Source organism: Cornus florida, unplaced genomic scaffold (genome assembly GCF_030987335.1).
Source record: "Cornus florida cultivar Cherokee Brave unplaced genomic scaffold, ASM3098733v1 CherokeeBrave_3.0.0_Hap2_Chr03, whole genome shotgun sequence".
Taxonomy (NCBI): domain Eukaryota; kingdom Viridiplantae; phylum Streptophyta; class Magnoliopsida; order Cornales; family Cornaceae; genus Cornus; species Cornus florida.
In genome coordinates, this window is record NW_026775573.1 from 10,862,764 (window position 1) to 10,879,591 (window position 16,828).

A 16,828-nucleotide genomic window follows, 5' to 3' on the forward strand; every position below is an offset into this window, starting at 1 on the left:
TAACCTTTGTCTATGGAAAGGAACAGACTTGTCAATTGAAGAAACCTTAAGGTCATTTCTTTATTTAGGTCATAACTCTTATAAGTAACTGACACAACTCATTGATTAAACCAAGACCCATCATTGACCAATCATATTTATCTCACATTAGTATACCCGCATACACATACATAGGTCTATATCTACATATTTTATAATTGTTTCATAAGATAAACCTGTAACAAAGTCTATAAAAATAATAATAATAATAATACCAATTAAATTCCACCAAGTCGAAGCATAATCAATATTATACTCATTTGACTCGTTTTCACGTGAGAATTACTATTTTAATATTAGCTCAAGAAAATTCCATTTTATTCTTATTTTTCATAGAATAAAATGTATTTTTAAATTATTAGAATCCAATGGAAGGAGGCTCGGACTCTACACCTCAGGGTCCCGATGGAATGTTCCAAGTAATGCGTAATATGGCTGAAGCTATGCAGCAACTTGCACGCACAGCTCCACATCCCCCTCAAACTATGATAGCACAAAGAAAATTCCGAAAAATGAAGCTGCCAGTATTTAAGGGGGAACGTAACACCATGGTGGCCGAAGAATGACTTTGGCAAATTAAAAAGAGATTAGATGCTCTAGGCATAACAGAGGACTTAAGAGTTCTTGTTACTAGCTATCAACTAGAGGGTCGGGCAGATAGATGGTGGGAGATGGTTAAGAGGGGGCTCGTGGAGAAGCAGTCATGGCGTGGAAGGTTTTCTTTTTTTTTTGATAAGTAAAATATATTAGAAAGCATTCAAAAGGGGAATGCGTCCCGAGATATACACAAAAAGAATCTATGAACTCAAAGAACCCAAAAAGTCCACAATGTCCTCTAAAGAAGAATAATCCCTCCCCCAACCCCAACAAAAAAGGGTACAAATAATAGAAAATTTCAGCTCTCCAATAGATGACTCCTTCCCATCAAAAGATCTTCTGTTCCGCTCTTTCCAAAGACTCCACCAAACGCAAAGAGGGATCACCCTCCAGAAGTCTCTAGCCTGAGCCCCCACCCATTGGCCCCTCCAGATATCTAGCAATCCTCGAGAAGTCTGAAATATGACCCAATGGATGCCAAACAAACCAAGCAAAAGACTCCAACATTCATAAGCAACAAGACAATGCAACAGAAGGTGATCCACGGACTCCCCAAAACACTTGCAAAGACAACACCAATTAACAATGATATGTCTTCTCTTCCGTAAATTGTCCAAAGTCATCTAACTCCAAGCTGCAGTCCACACAAAAAAGGCCACCCTAAGGGGCGCCTTAGAGAGCCACACCGTCTTCCACGAGAAGGGCAACCCATGAAACCCAGAGAGGCGCACAAAGAATGACCGGACCTGGAACGTCCCATTAGAAGAAGGCACCCAAAACAAGGAATCCACACCAGTGCCATCCAATTCCTGTCTATACAAAAGGGCCAACAAGCCAGTGACATCATCCAACTCTCAATCTTGAAAAGGTTGCCTGAATCGCACATCCCAAAACAACGTCCCGCTATCAAGACGATAGCAGTCAACAACCATAGCATGTTTGTCAACAGCAATCCTAAACAATCTTGGAAACAACAGAGCCAAAGGCCTATCTTCACACCAGGAATCCTCCCAAAAGCTGACAAATCTTCCATCCCAAACTCTGAATCTAATGTGTTTGGAGAATTCATCCCACCCCTTCCCAATGGACCTCCACACCCCCACACCATAAGCAACCCTAACAGGCCTAGCTGACCACCCCCCTCTCTCCTCCCCAAAACGACAAGAAATGACCTTTCTCCATAATCTATGTCTTTCACTGCCGAACCTCCAAAGCCACTTGCCTAGAAGAGCATTATTAAAAGGGGCCAGTCTTCTAATTCCGAGACCACCAAGCTGAAGAGGCTTGCAAACCTGATCCCATTTGACAAGATGATATTTAAACTCCTCCTCACGACCCCCCCAAAGGAAATTCCGTTGGAGCATCTCCAGTCTTCCCACAATAGAGGCTGGAATCCTAAAAAGCGAGAGAAAGTATGTTGGAAGGCTTGACAAAACACTCTTCACTAACGTGACTTTTCCACCCTTGGAGAGATATTGCTTTTTCCAACCAACCAATCTTCTCTCGACCCGCTCAATCACCGAGTCCCAACTTCCCACCCTCCTTGCCGAGTCCCCCAGCGGTAGACCCAAATAAGAAATAGGGAAGCGTCGCGTCCCACAGCCTAAAGCAGCAGCCAGAGAATCCACATCCTGCACCTCCCCCACAAGGACAAGCACACTTTTACCCACATTGACTTTCAGACCAGAGACAGCCTGAAAACAAACCAAAACACATCTCAAATACTGCAACTGGGACACCTCTGCCTCACAGAAAACAATAGTATCATCCGCAAAAAGAAGGTGAGAAATCTCCATCTGCTGAACCGATTCAGGGCCGAGCTTGAAACCCCTAATAAACCCTAAATCCACAGCCCTTCTCATCAGCCTACTAAGGGCCTCTATAACAATAATAAACAAAAATGGGGAAAGAGGGTCCCCCTGCCTCAGACCTCGAGAACTACCAAAGAATCTCGTAGGAGACCCATTAACCAAAATCGAAAATCTGACAGTGGAAACACATATAGTAATCCATTTCCTCCATTTCGCACCAAAACCCATCCTTTCCAACAGATACAACAAGAAATTCCAACTAACATGATCGTAGGCTTTTTCGATATCCAGCTTACAAAGAACACCAGGAACACCACTACAAAGTCTAGAATCCACGCATTCACTGGCAATGAGAGCCGAGTCCAGAATCTGTCTACCCCCAATAAAGGCATTCTAAGACTCAGAAACAACTCCATCAAGCACCTCCCTCAGCCTAAGCGCAAGGACTTTCGCAATGATCTTATAGATACACCCAATCAGACTAATTGGTCTAAAGTCCTTGACATTAGAAGCACCATCCTTTTTAGGAATAAAGGCAATAAAGGATGCGTTCAGTGATTTCTCAAATCTCCCCGTGGAATGAAACTCATGAAAAGCGCTCATGATCTCAAGCCTAACCACCTCCCAACTTTCCAGCAAAAATCTCATAGTAAAACCATCGGGGCCTGGAGCCTTATCGCCATTACAACTCTTGAGAACCTTCAACACCTCCTCCTCCTCCGAAAAAGGAACCTCCAGCCCATCCCTTTCCAAAACAGAAATAGAGTCAAAATGAAGGTCATCAAGCCTTGGCCTCCATCGAAGAGGCTCAGAATAAAGCCTTTGGTAGAAAGAGACAATACCATTTCGCACCTCCTCCTCTGTAGACAAGACCGTACCATCCACACACAGTCGCCCAATATGGTTGCCCCTCCTATGAGCATTAGCAGTTTTATGAAAAAACTTGGTATTACGATCCCCCTCTTTGAGCCATAAGGCCCGAGATTTCTGGCGCCACAAGATTTCCTCCAATAGAGCAATTTCCACACATTCTGCCTGACAAGCTGCTCTCCTAGTGCGATGAGACTCAGAAAGAACACCCTCCCCTTCCATTCTATCGATCTCGGCAATATCAGCCAAAGCCCTATTCTTCCTCCACTCCAAATTCCCAAACTCCTCCTTATTCTACCTTTTGAGCTTATTCTTTAGGAGTTGAAGCTTGCTTGCAAGAATAAAACTGGACGTACCCACCACCAGGTTCTCCTCCCACCAAGAAAGCAAAGAAACCTGGAAATTATCCGCTCGAAGCCACATGTTCTCAAATCTAAAAGAAGTGCAACAAGATCTCAAACCTCCACAATCCAAAACCAAGGGGATATGGTCCGACGTAACCCTAGCCAGCACAGCTTGAACAACATCCGGGAACTTCTCCTCCCAGTCGCCGGAAATCAGAAATCTATCAAGCCGAGAAAAAGTTGGCGATTCCCTCCCGCTGGACCAAGTAAAAGAAGCTCCCTCAAGAGGAAGATCAATAAGCCGATGACCATCAATAAAATCAGAAAAATGCATCATAGCTTGAGTCCACAAACCACCTGTAGATCTCTCTGCCGGTGACCTAACCACATTAAAATCACCGGCCACACACCAAGGAAGAGACCACCTCCCCTTCACCCCACTCAACTCCTCCCACAACCCATCCCTCACACCATCATCAACCGGTCCATACACCCCAAAAAAACCCCAAGAGAACCCATCCTCCTCCAAAACAAAAGCACAAGACAAAGAAAATCTCCCCCTGCAAACCTCCATCTTAGCCATCCATCTCCTATCCTACATAATAAGAATACCACCAGAAGCCCCAACAGAATCCAGCGCCTCCCACTCAACAAATCGATTCCCCCACAAACTCCTAACCACTTTCTCCGTCATAGAGTCCATCTTTGTTTCTTGGAGGCACACCAAATGCACCCCCCTTTTTCTAACTGCCATCTTCACCACCTTCCGCTTGCCCGGATCATTGAGACTACGGACATTCCAGGATAGAATTCGTAACTTTATGAGGAAACAGACGCCCCCATCACCCCCTTACCTCTCCCTCCCCCCTTACCACTTCCCCTCTCCTTCTCCCCCGCAGACTTTCCGTCATAGTTCACATCAAAACACAAGTTCCCTAACTCCCTTTCCCCTCTTCCTGGAGTAAGGTTCTTCTTCTTCTTCCTGCTTCTCCTTCTAGAAAACTGAATCATCTCCCCCTCTCTCCCCTCAACAGTAGCTTGAAGAATGGCCAAGGCTTGTTCACTATTCCCCTTGCAAGAGACCCCCAGCTTCTCACTAGTAGCCCCAATATTAGCCATAACCCAATCCTTACCAGTATCCTCACCTCTCTGCCTATAGACCATGCTGCCCAAATCCTCTGGATGAACGACAGCCAAGGGATCCACCACCCCCAAACTAGCATGACCTTCCTTTTCCCACAAAATCATATCAAGAGAGTTACCCTGTTCCACCCTGCATCCATCATTCTCACCTCCCATGGCCTCCATTTCCTCCTCAGCATGTGACAACCAATCATCCCCATAATCTAACATGCCTTCCTGAATGGAAAAATTCGGGTTACAATCAGCAGTTTGGTCTTAATGGAGGCTCTATGCTTTTGCAGCTCCTTCACCAAAAGATTGGCAGATTCATCACTGAGAGAGATTCTGATGTCTTTGCCCACACAAACAGTCACCAACTCAGGCACAGAACCCTTTACGCAATGCATTGGACCACCTTTCAAAGAAGAACACAGCCCATCCATACCACCCAACAGGGGCTCAACCGGCCTACCCATCTCCTCCCCTGAAGTCCTAGAGGAGAAGGAAGCCTCCGAACATGTTTCAGCAATCCCACCACAAAAATGGTCAACTTCCCTGTCGTCAGACAAACAAACCGTCCCATCCCTCTTTGACGGCCCAACAGATCCAGAGTCAGAACCAAACGTAGAGCTCACCACATCCACCGAGCCCATCTCAATGACAGGCGATAACATTTACTGTCTCCCACCGAAAACCTTCCCCCTTTTGCTTCTTAACATTATGCTAGAAGGAGTAGGAGTAGAGAGAGGAACAGCCATAGAGTTCTGAGCATGAGATGAATCGGACATACCTGGACACGAATGGGGAACCTTGTTGGCAACCCATTTCTGTTTTTCATTTCTGGACCATTTCTTACTGGATTTCTTCGAAGAAAAGCCGTCTTCTTTCATAAGAGCGCAGACACCATTCTCATCATCCCCCAAGGATTTAGACTGAAGAAGCTCGAACCTATTGCCCGAGATCAGGTTCTAACAGCACGTTCCATGTCGGAAAGTCTTCGGACAAGATCCGGTCCCCTTCGTCTTGCTCAAACTCATCTTTGCCCAATTCATCTTTTCCTTCTTCGACCAAACACGCACCTCTGACTTTCTCTGTGACGTGTCCGAATGGTGATCCTTAACCACCGAGCTTTGAACCTCTTCTGAAAATGATTTGGGCTGCCCACCATGCAAAGAAATTGATAGGCAATGTTTTGGGCCCTATCGAACCACCCTATCTTTAGCCTTTCTTAACTTGTTCTGAACAGGCCCAGTAGAAATAAGCCCAGAGAACTTAAGGCGTCCATCCCTCTTGACTGGTTTGGGGTATTGCCCCATCCCAAATGATGACCCAGGCCCAGACCCACCCCTCTCATGTGTAGCCTGCCCAACCACGTTCGAGCCCACCATACGATCCCTACGCTGAAAAGGCCCAATCTCGTCTAGCCCAACATAATCAACTTTCAAAAAATCTCGAGGCTCACGTGCCACGACACGTGGTGGAGGAGCTATCTTCCACTCACAACGGACCTCATTCCTCCTCCAACCACGTGTCCCGACAGCATTCTTTCCTCTTCCACTCGCCTTAGGCGCGTGACGACTCACCCGTCCCTGATCTTGAGACCGGCTGGCCTGTACCGCTGCCTTTTGGATCACCGGCGAGAATCCATTCGCACAACCAGACCTATGCGACGGATGGGAAACTCCAGCCGACGCCGCCGGTGGAAGCACGGCACCCTTTACGGAACTGGTTTTAGTCAGCGGGACCAAGAACGGAGCGATTTCTTCAGATAACGAAATTCTGAAAGCCCACCGTCCATCCTCCACGACAAAGCTCTTCGGGATCACACCGCCATCAGCCACAGTGATCACAATTCTTTCCGTATCGCTCATCTCAAATGCCTCCACATCCCGGAATCCTCCACACGCATCTCCAATGGCAACAAACAACTTCTGGCACCAAAGATGTAGCAGCAATCCATACACAATAACACGCCGGTGGTTATCCCGCAACCTCAACCCATAGCAACCAACTCTATAGTACCAAAGGTCGAAGGTTTTCAAAGAGGATTTTCTTTTAGTACTTTCCAGCAGTAGTACGCTACGCTAAGGTTAGGGAATTTATTGATCTTACACAGATTTGGAAGACAATGACCCAGTATGAGGCCAGGTTTGAGGAATTATAACGTTTCGCTCGACACTTTATCGCAGATGAGGCCTATAACGTTAAGCAATATGAGCAAGGTCTAGATTTTCATTGGAACAAAATTTCAGTGCTAAAGTTACAAAAGGATTTTGACGTGGTGGATAGAGCATTAATAGCAGAGGAGAATTTTCAACATGGCATGAAGATTTAGGAATCTCAGAACCAGAATAAGAGGAGAATGCAACAAGGTCGAGGCAGTTACAAAAACCAACATACTGGACCACAAATCAGCAACGCAATTCAACATCACTCCTCTGGTGAACAAAACAGCCGCACGTGTTTCCTCTGTGGACAACTAGGGCACATCAAGAGAAACTGCCCCAGATGCCTATACAACAAAGGCCGGTTCAGTAAGTGCCAACCCAGGCTATGGTTTTTTATCAAGCTAAGCCTCACCAAGCACCAGCTCAAGCTCTGGTTCCTATCAAGCTAAGCCTCAGCAACAATATCAACCAACCCGTCCTCAGCAGCAACCTCCAGGAGCTTATCCATCATTTCGTCCTCAACAGCAAACTCGAGGAGCACAGACAACACAATTTGGATCTCGTCAGCAGCAGTCGGGGGACGACAAGGACCAAAGAAGCAGGGTCGTGTTTATGCGGATATTACTGACAAACTGCAGAAGGACTTCTACTTTATTTGTTGCAAAAGAGCCCCTTCTGAGCATCGGCCCTAATGAAGTGTGGATCCGGCGCGAGTGGGTAAATTAGAGAGAGTCTCAGCCAACTTCCTGATTTTCAAAACGGGAAAATGGCTGGGACTTAGTCGACAAGTCAGGAAGATCATGAGATAGTATTTAATTCGGGGCGTAACACTGAGAATCTAAAATTCCAAAACAATCATTATCTATAAAATTATTTAGATCTTATCAATTATAAATATATATATATATATATATATATATATATATATGTATGTATATATATATTAACTATAGAAATCAAAAGCAGAATAAATAGTTCAATCCAAATATGACCCTGGTGACCTTTAATTTCTAGATTATTTCTCTTAGCATCATGTTTCATTTATTGGAACAAAATATATTTTACATATGTTCATTAGTGCCATATGGGTTGTTGAGATGACAGGAGAGTGCCTAGGATGGGTGTCTAAATGACACATGGTGACAATGGGTTCAATGCCCACAGGAGAGTGCCTAGGATGGGTGTCTAAATGACACATAGGACAAGGGGTTCGGTGCCCACACTAACCAAGAAACTTTTAGCATTTAAGGTATATTAAGTTGAGCCATGAACATAGTGGATGGGAGGCCCTACAGTTCTAAACATGCATCACTCTTCATACCAAGAAGTTTCCAACTACACAGTTAAAAACTTAAACCAAAAAATTGTGTAATTTTCCAATAATAAGTGAATGTGATCGTGTACAATTTAAGTGAAAGAGACTTCCAGATTTCCAATTAATGGCAAAAGGTTTAAGAATTTTATTTCAACAGATAAATATATCCTTAAATAATCTACTTTCATCTCTATTCCTTCTCCAATATACCCCCGTCTGAAAGAGTTCTCAATGGACAAAAGAGCCATGTCACTGATACCACGTAAGTAACAGCAGAATGCCATCTCACCAATACCAACAACATCGTTAACCACCACTAGAAGTTCATCATGACCTTCCATCTAGGGGTAACAATTTTACCCGTCCCGGCCCTCCTGGCTCATGTATGGGACCTTTTCTATAATTTGGACAGGTATATGAAAAGATAGTAAAGCCCAATCACAGATTTGGAGCTTGGGATGGATTTTATTCAACCTGCCCCGAATAGATATATATATATATATATATATATATATATATATATATATATATATATATATATATATATTTACCTAGTATATCTACATATCTAACCCTACATACCCTAACACAACTACATGGCCCCCTCCCTGTACCTCTACCTTGCTCACCCCCCTACTAATCCTCCTCTCTGAACCATCTGCTTCTCCCCCTCTCTCAATCATCTGCACCTCCCCCTCCCCCTCCCCCTCCTCCTCTCACAATCTCACAAGTGGTGTCCTTCCCTATCCCTCAATAAATGATATGGTTTTAGAGGTTTCTTGGGGGAGAAGTGTGTGTATATATATATATATATAAAAGAAAGCTGAATTATATTTAAAAAAACAAAAACAAAGACATAGCAGCAAGAAGGAAAAGCTGCAAAACAAACCCAAAAGGAACGAATTAACATAGTACAATGGAAAAATAAAGCCTGGGGGGAGGGGGGGTTGTTTGCTTGAGTTCAGTAGAATTTTTACCAAAAATAAAATTAACATACAGCCCAATTGCTTACGTGATATCAGAAAGCCGGCATCTATGGGGACTGAGCCTTTCAGTCACACCATCAATTATCATTGAAGGTTCACCAATTGAAACATCTTTGTACCTGTACCCGGAGTAGGGAAAAAAAACCGTTATCTTAATAAAAGCCAGAGCATTTAAAATATTCAAACAAACAATTATTCCACTGAGGTTTGTTTATGATTTTCATCGCAAATCCATCAAAAGAAGGTAGGTGAAGGAATTATCAGCAGCTAATACAAATGATAGTTAAAAATTTGAAATGTCCAGCGTTTAATGTAGTCCTATAAGTATTCCAATACTGTTAGTTGTGATAACTCCAATTTCCTTCGTTAAGTAAAGCTAAATCCACCGTAAATGATGCCCAAAAAACAAAAACAAAAAAACAAATGCAGTGTAAAGATACATTTAAATTTCATGAGTCGTCCATGATTGCCCTATATAGATAATAAATTTTACCTGAGATAAATATTTGGGTCAACCTTAGATGTCATGAGATCATTAGCGCGGACAATCTTTTTTATTTCGGTCCTGACAAAGTAATTGTACGAATCCAGATGTTGCTTCACCAAACCTCTCACCTACAAGTCCCAAAAGATCAAAACATAATCATCTCTCGGTATATGCTCATCAAACCATTGTCCCTAATATCTTGAGAAATTTGTTTAAATACACAAATAATTGCAGTCTTCTCAAAATTATGTGTGTGTGTGTGTGTGTGTGTATATATATATATATATATATATATACAGTACTTCATAATTGTTGTGGTGCAAAATGAAGTCATGGGGGCAAACTAATTGAACATAAAATCAGTACAAATTGACCAGACCCTTTTGCGTTATAAAAGCATCACGTATTCAAAAACAGATTTACCTTCAAGAACTCTGGAATAAGTTGAAACTTATCGACAACCGATTTCACCGGAGCAGCCAGGAATTGCTTGTCAACAGCGAACCTAAATTCCAAAGCCAACAAAAAGATTACAAAAAAAATTAAATAAGTAAAACAAACTCTTCTACACTTAAAATCAATATGCAGAAACGTGTGCATATATGGATATATATATATATATGACTCAGAATCTGTGTGTGTATATATAAATGTATATGGAAAAACATACTCTTTGCTATTATTGCCGTGCGCAAAAGAGTGTTCCTTGACTCCCATGATATGATCAATCAATCACACTCCGCTTTCTCTTTGTTATACGGGGAAGAAAATCAGCAAGTCTGCTACTGTAAGGGTTTAGTATTTCAGTCGGTGTCATACAACAACTTTATATGTATGTGGAGTGAAGTGCCAAAAACCTGCCAAAACAATAACATGTGCGAGAACCAAAAATAGGTTATTTAATACCAACGCTATTGTGAAAAACAAAAATAGCTATTCCGGAACAGCGAATATACTAAAATGCCCCTCTCTCTCTCTCCCATCTGCTTCTGTTTCAAATCGACCAGTTCTCCTTCCAGAAGAGCAAACACTTCAGCTTTAATAGCATATCCCTTTCCCATTGAGTTCAAAATAAGCACAACACAGTGGTGTTTTCCACATTGTTTTTTAAACCCAGGCTAACAAGAGCAACTTCATACTCGGATTCAATAGCCATTAACACTAATTGTCAAAATTCGGAAGAATGCTTACAAATAGATGAACATTAAAAAACAATCATAATATTATATATATATATATACACGGTTGAGTGCAAAAAAAAAAAAAAAAACCTCTTATATAGGGTTTTTTGTGCAGAACTAGTCCCTACTTTTTGAAAATGTGCATATTAATTCATAAAAGTAAAAAAAATGTGCAAATAAGCCCTCTGACAACTTTTTAACAAAAAAATAAAAATAAAAACCCTATTTTACCCTTTTAATTTCCATTTTCCCCTCACCCATATGTGCATTAAAAAATATATTGAGTACTGCAAAAATATATTGTGCATTCCCAGTACTTGTAATATTGAGACCAAGCTTAAGTTTCTTGAAAGGACAAAAAATAAAAAATAAAAATCAGACATATTTTTTTGCATATTTATTACAAGTACTGCAAAAATATATTGAGAATCAAAAATTCAAAACAGGTGCTTTTCCACTGTAGAGAGCATCTAAATTCCTTCTTACATTTCCATTGCTATTGGGGTGTAAAGATTTGCATTTGCCCAAAAACAGAACTGAAACATGAATTCGGTGTAGATATGGCAAAATGAAACAAGAGAATAGACAGAAAATATTCAATGATAATGGAAAGTAACAAAAAGTAGGCCTTAAAAAAACGATAAAAATAAATAAATAAAAATAAAAGGGATCCAACATATTATTGTTAATCTGGAGAGCATCAAAATTCCTTGTTCTTCTATACCTATTGGGTGTTAAACTTGCTTTTGCCACAAAATTGATGACAAGGAGCAAGGTGTCCGCCCGCAATTCATTTTCATTTCAATGGGAGCTTGCTGCTGACTGAATCATAGGTTGGGACAGAAGTAACTGCCAGACATGGTAGAGAAGACAAGGAAAGCAAATCAATATGAAATGCTGATGAAATCATAAGCAGGAGTGTTTTCTCATGAAAAGGAGCAATTACCATCTCCATAAGATGCCATTGTGAGAGGAGAAGAAATAAGCTTTTGTGAAAGGGAAGCAGTGTCCTTCAATCCAACTTCGTCCACCGCCTTCAAGAAGTGGTTTCCTGAGAAGAAGAAATAGGGTCATTTTCGACTCTATATATGAAATATATACTAATGTATAGAGATATATACAGTAGTAGGATATTTGCATTAGGAAGAATTATCGTCCTGCTTTTTTTTCTTTTTTTGTTAGGTGGATAAAAGGGTCATTTACATTGAAGGTATTTATAGTTATTAATTTATTTAATTGAAGTGAAGGTATTATCGTCATTTTTATACCACACATGGATCTATTTGCACCGAATTGAAAGTATATGAGAGATTTTTACCCCACATAGACCGTTTTGCATTATATTAATAGTAGAGGGATTTTTTTTTTCTTTACTTAACTCTCTCTCTCTATATATATATATTTATATGCAAATATGAAGTTGGAAAATGAAGATTTTTGTATCAAGTGATAGCAATAGGCAACTTTATAAACTTTAATCTTCAAAACGGTCCAAGGAGGACTTTGAATAGCATCACCGAACAATTAGAAAGTATACAAATCAGCACCGACAGATCTATTCAGAACACAAGGGCATCGGCGAGACACATTGAGAGTTGTCGTCTTTGCTCTCGAGAAACAAAGAGAACACCGGCGAAGCTGAACAAAAAATTAAAAGGAAAAAAGTTAAAAATAAAATATTTAAAATTTTATTTGAAGGGCATTTGCGTTACTATAACATCACTTTGCAATAAATTAGATACTTAGGGGAGTTTTTGTCAACTTTTTTCTTTAAGGGGATTTCTTGTTAAAAATTAAAAGTAAAGGGGGCTTTTTATGCAATTTGGCCAAAAGGTTATATAAGAGTCATAAGACTGGGTCCAGGATGTTCCGATCTGTTTGCGAAATTAGCCCAGCCCAGCCCAACCCAACCCAACCTTAATTTGGAACAATTTTGGGTTCGACCCAATTTGTCATCAACTGAGAGTTACTTAGAAGCATCAATAAAAGAACAATTAATATAAAGAAAAAGAAAAAGAAAAAGAAAAAAGGAACTACATTTTTCCAATATAGCATGACCTTATAATCCATGCAAAATATCTATTCAAAGCTGCAATTAACTTATTACAATAGTATACAATTTTTTGTATTAAGGAAAAATCTCTGATGAGTTTTAACTATTTGAGAAAGACATCCTATTTCAATTGCCTAAGAGATAATAGAGCTTGAAGTTGAAGCGTCCGGCTGGTATGCAGATTCAACCTCAACCTGGGGAGCTTCCGGAGCAGAGCTTCCTGGCACCGAGGCTTCGATGATTTCTGATGGCTTGAACTTATTGATATAGTAACTAAGGGATGGCCCCGAGTATTCCACTGTCTGCACTTCGGGTGGGTTCTTCCCAACTAGAAGGATTATTGATGATGCTGCAGCGACAAATATCAGTGCAAGACCTGTAGCTACTGCTACCGTGTTCTCGGATCCATCAGAAGAAGACCCTGCAGTGCCTGAGCTAATTGCACTTTCGGCAACGTAAACTGCAGGCTGCAAAGTATAACAGATTAGATATTGAAACATATAGTTCAAAACATTTACTAATTAATTCAAAAAAGAATTTCCAAGAGCCATACATATAACAAAAGTTTGTGGACTATTGACGATGCACCTATAAGGAGCCAAGAATACCCTTAAGGCCTTAATGACGGACCTAACCAACTTAAAGAGTGCAATCACATGATCTATTTCAATTTTGCATAGAACAAAAAGAGTGTTGGATATTATGAACAAAAAGAGTGTTGCAGAATAAGGAACCCAAGTGCTGAGCACAGAGCACCTAATTTGATATGTTACAGAAAGAAAGTGAAAAAAGTATCGAGAGACTAAAAAAAGATTCTCCAAACCATAACTTTCTCAAATAAGTACGCTTTCATCGCAACGGCAACTTAACATGGACGACTAAGTTTAATAATTGGTTTACCTCCAAAACCGATAGTGATTCATAAGGACTTGAGAATGAAGCACGACTAACTTGTGTAAACTATTTAAACAAGACAGATAAAATAAATCAGGTAACAGTGAGTAAAGTCCGAACCATATGTTAAATAACTTTTAGATTATTAACTAGGATATATTAAAGGAGAGAAAAAAACTGGGATATGGGAGGACTTCATGTGTGAACAAATAAACTTTTTATGGAAGTATAGACACAATTTTCTTCACAGTAAAAAGTACTTAACACATCACTGTTGAAGTTACATCATCCTTGTCGTTACTAGCAGATAATCACTTTCAAATGTTCCCGGTTTTCATGCAAATTAAATAGAAGATCATACCAAAACACATCTCTGGATTTTTTATTAATTAAAAATGACAGCTGTATGATAATAATATTTGTATCTTTGTTGAGTGCTTTGATAAACATATCATGAGTCATGCCTCGATGGCTGCAATATATAGTAAATTTGCAAGCAAAAAAATTTAGAATTGAGACATGTAAGTGTGCAATTCTCCCGTACTCTTTTGGTTAGCAACTCAAATTTCAGAAAACTTGATGTTCTTAAAAGAATTATTTAATATCAGAAACCTTACAAATACTCACCTCAACTGAATATATGTTTGTCTGTCCAGCAGTGTCCTTCTCAACATAGCCCGTCCAACCCCGTTTACGAGGTGGGAATGTCCCAACCACTTTAGTCTTCTCCACAGCTACCCATTCCATGCTAACTTTCCCAACCTGTTTTTACTATTAACACTATGTTAAGAGTTTCTTCAAATAGAATATAGCTAAATTTATGTTTCTCTAGGTGGCTTCATACATCAACTTAAGGACCAATTGCTTAGAATTGTGTCCAGATTATGAATAGCTTAAAGGGAGGGGGAAGAAAATAAAATTTTCAAGATTTTTATCCAAACAGTAAATGATTGAAAGATAATATATTTAAGTGGTAACCAATAATTAGATGACATATATCACTCTTAAGATTCATCGAACTAGAGTTGTTAACTTGGAAGAATCTATGAAGTGTTGGCCTGAATGATAATTAAAGTTCTTGTTGTAAGACTGGTGTATTACATGCACTTGAGCACTTAATTCTCTTTTTCTACCAAGAGAGATGAAATTTTTGAACTTGCCCATATAACCAGAAACAACGAGAAAAAAAAAAAACAAATATATAGATATCAGATGCGGTGTACATAAAAAGACAAACCACCACTTAACTCGGGTATATATATGGAGTAATATATAAAAATTAAGGAATAAGATATTAAGATGAGGATGACTTTGTTCTTTAGAAGTATTCAGAGTATAGGAAAAGAAATGAAAAGGCATCTTCCTCACTGAACAAGAATGGGCATGAATTTGAACGCTAAAATCTACTCAATTCATCATGCCTTGTCAGCTCATGATGCTATTTAGATGAATAATTGTCGGGTTTGTTTCATTTTTTTGATAAACCTGTCTGGTATAGGGTGTTTAGATACAATTAGTGCTTGACACTTCTCATAAATATTCTCCATAAAAACCTCATCTGATAAATTATTCACCCCCACGTACAAATGCAATTAAAAAGGACCAAATTGAGCTTTGGTTAAAACTTAAAAGCTGCCACTAAACATAGTCAATAGTTTATTACAGACTAAAATGTTCTAACCTATCCAAGCGCAATGCCAACATTCTATAACAGTGATCATAGGCATCTCCCTGATCATCGTTGGACAAACTTTCATAAATCATCTTGCCTTTATCCCATATAGAAATTACTGTGAATAGCCCAAGTATAGTGAACAATTGAAAAACCTTTAAAGCCATGTTTGAGAGCACGTAATCGGCGCCTTGGAATTAGAACTGCAATTGAAGGAAATTTAGTTCAATCCAAGGCACCGATTCGGTGCTCCCAAAGGTAACATAAGAAAAGTCCCAATTTATCATGAGATTGCTTAAAATAAGAATATATCCTTTTTATTTTTTAATTTTTTTTTTTTACTTTTACTTGCTATTCCATTCTTATATCTTTCTCTTGAAAAATACAGAGTATTCTTTTTACAACTTGAAGTTTCTCAATTAAATGATTTTTCCATTAATTCAGTGGAACAAAAAAAATTAAGAATAACGACCTAAATTCATCAAATTCACAATTGTAAAATAATCTCCTTCCTAATCAGAAACACTAAAAAATAAAGAATTTAATCTTATAGTAAAAACTAGTACCCAAATTCATGTAAATAAACATTCCTATAAAAAATTAATCAGAAACCAGATATTATCTGAATCTACCATTTCCACAATTGTAACATAATCTCCTTCCTAATCAGAAACACCGGAAAATAAAGTACTTCAAACAAATTCAATCCCATTGTCATCTTATAGAACAAACCAGTACCCAAATTCGTGTAAATAAAGATCCATACGAAAAATTCATCAGAACCCAGAAATTTCCTAGCTTTTTTTTTTCTCGGGAACCAAACAACAGTAAAAAGAAAAACAAGATACCTCCTTGTCGGGGGCGCATTCCTCGACATTGCAGTCAGATTCATCGGAGGAAGCTCGGACTGTGAAGAGATTGAGATGTTGTTGCTTCTTCTTCGAGTCCTTGTGATATTGTTTGAAGAACAAATTGCAGGTGTTTGCTGATATCATAGCTTGTGACGCACAAGTCATTTTTGTATAGAAGCAATCCAAAGACCACAATTCAATACAAGAGATGATAGCAATACAGTGAGTGAGTATTGTATTGGTAAGGAGGACTAGTGAGGTCTGTTTTTTTTTTTTTTTTCTTTTCTTTTCTTTTCTTTTCTTTTCTTGTGGGTTGGCGGTAGAGAGAGAAACAGGCGGCTCGGGTTCGGGGAGGGAGAGAGATTTTTAGGAGTAGTAGTCACTAGTCACCTCAGGATGGGATGGGTATTTTGTGGTTGATTTTGAATGAACGATGTT

The 16,828-nt window shown here is 39.7% G+C and overlaps 2 protein-coding genes across 2 annotated transcripts in view; both read right to left on the reverse strand.

Moving 5' to 3' along the window:
• LOC132299450 (DNA-directed RNA polymerase III subunit 2) overlaps positions 1–10,621 on the reverse strand; it is an 82,967-nt gene extending 72,346 nt beyond the window's left edge. Inside the window, exons 1-4 of the mRNA XM_059796062.1 lie at positions 10,410–10,621; positions 10,163–10,244; positions 9,746–9,867; positions 9,279–9,371 (exon numbers count right to left, since the gene is read on the reverse strand). Coding sequence (XP_059652045.1) covers positions 9,279–9,371; positions 9,746–9,867; positions 10,163–10,244; positions 10,410–10,456 — 344 coding nt within the window. The 5' untranslated portion in view covers positions 10,457–10,621. The remainder of the gene's footprint in view (positions 1–9,278; positions 9,372–9,745; positions 9,868–10,162; positions 10,245–10,409) is intronic.
• A 2,315-nt stretch (positions 10,622–12,936) lies between these two features.
• LOC132299451 (protein MAINTENANCE OF PSII UNDER HIGH LIGHT 1) lies at positions 12,937–16,787 on the reverse strand. The gene is made up of 3 exons (XM_059796063.1): positions 16,388–16,787; positions 14,495–14,629; positions 12,937–13,440 (listed from the first exon to the last, which is right to left on the reverse strand). Exons 1-3 carry the CDS (start codon positions 16,553–16,555, stop codon positions 13,108–13,110), a joined length of 636 nt encoding a protein of 211 aa, XP_059652046.1. The 5' UTR covers positions 16,556–16,787; the 3' UTR covers positions 12,937–13,107.
• Positions 16,788–16,828: the final 41 nt, after the last annotated feature.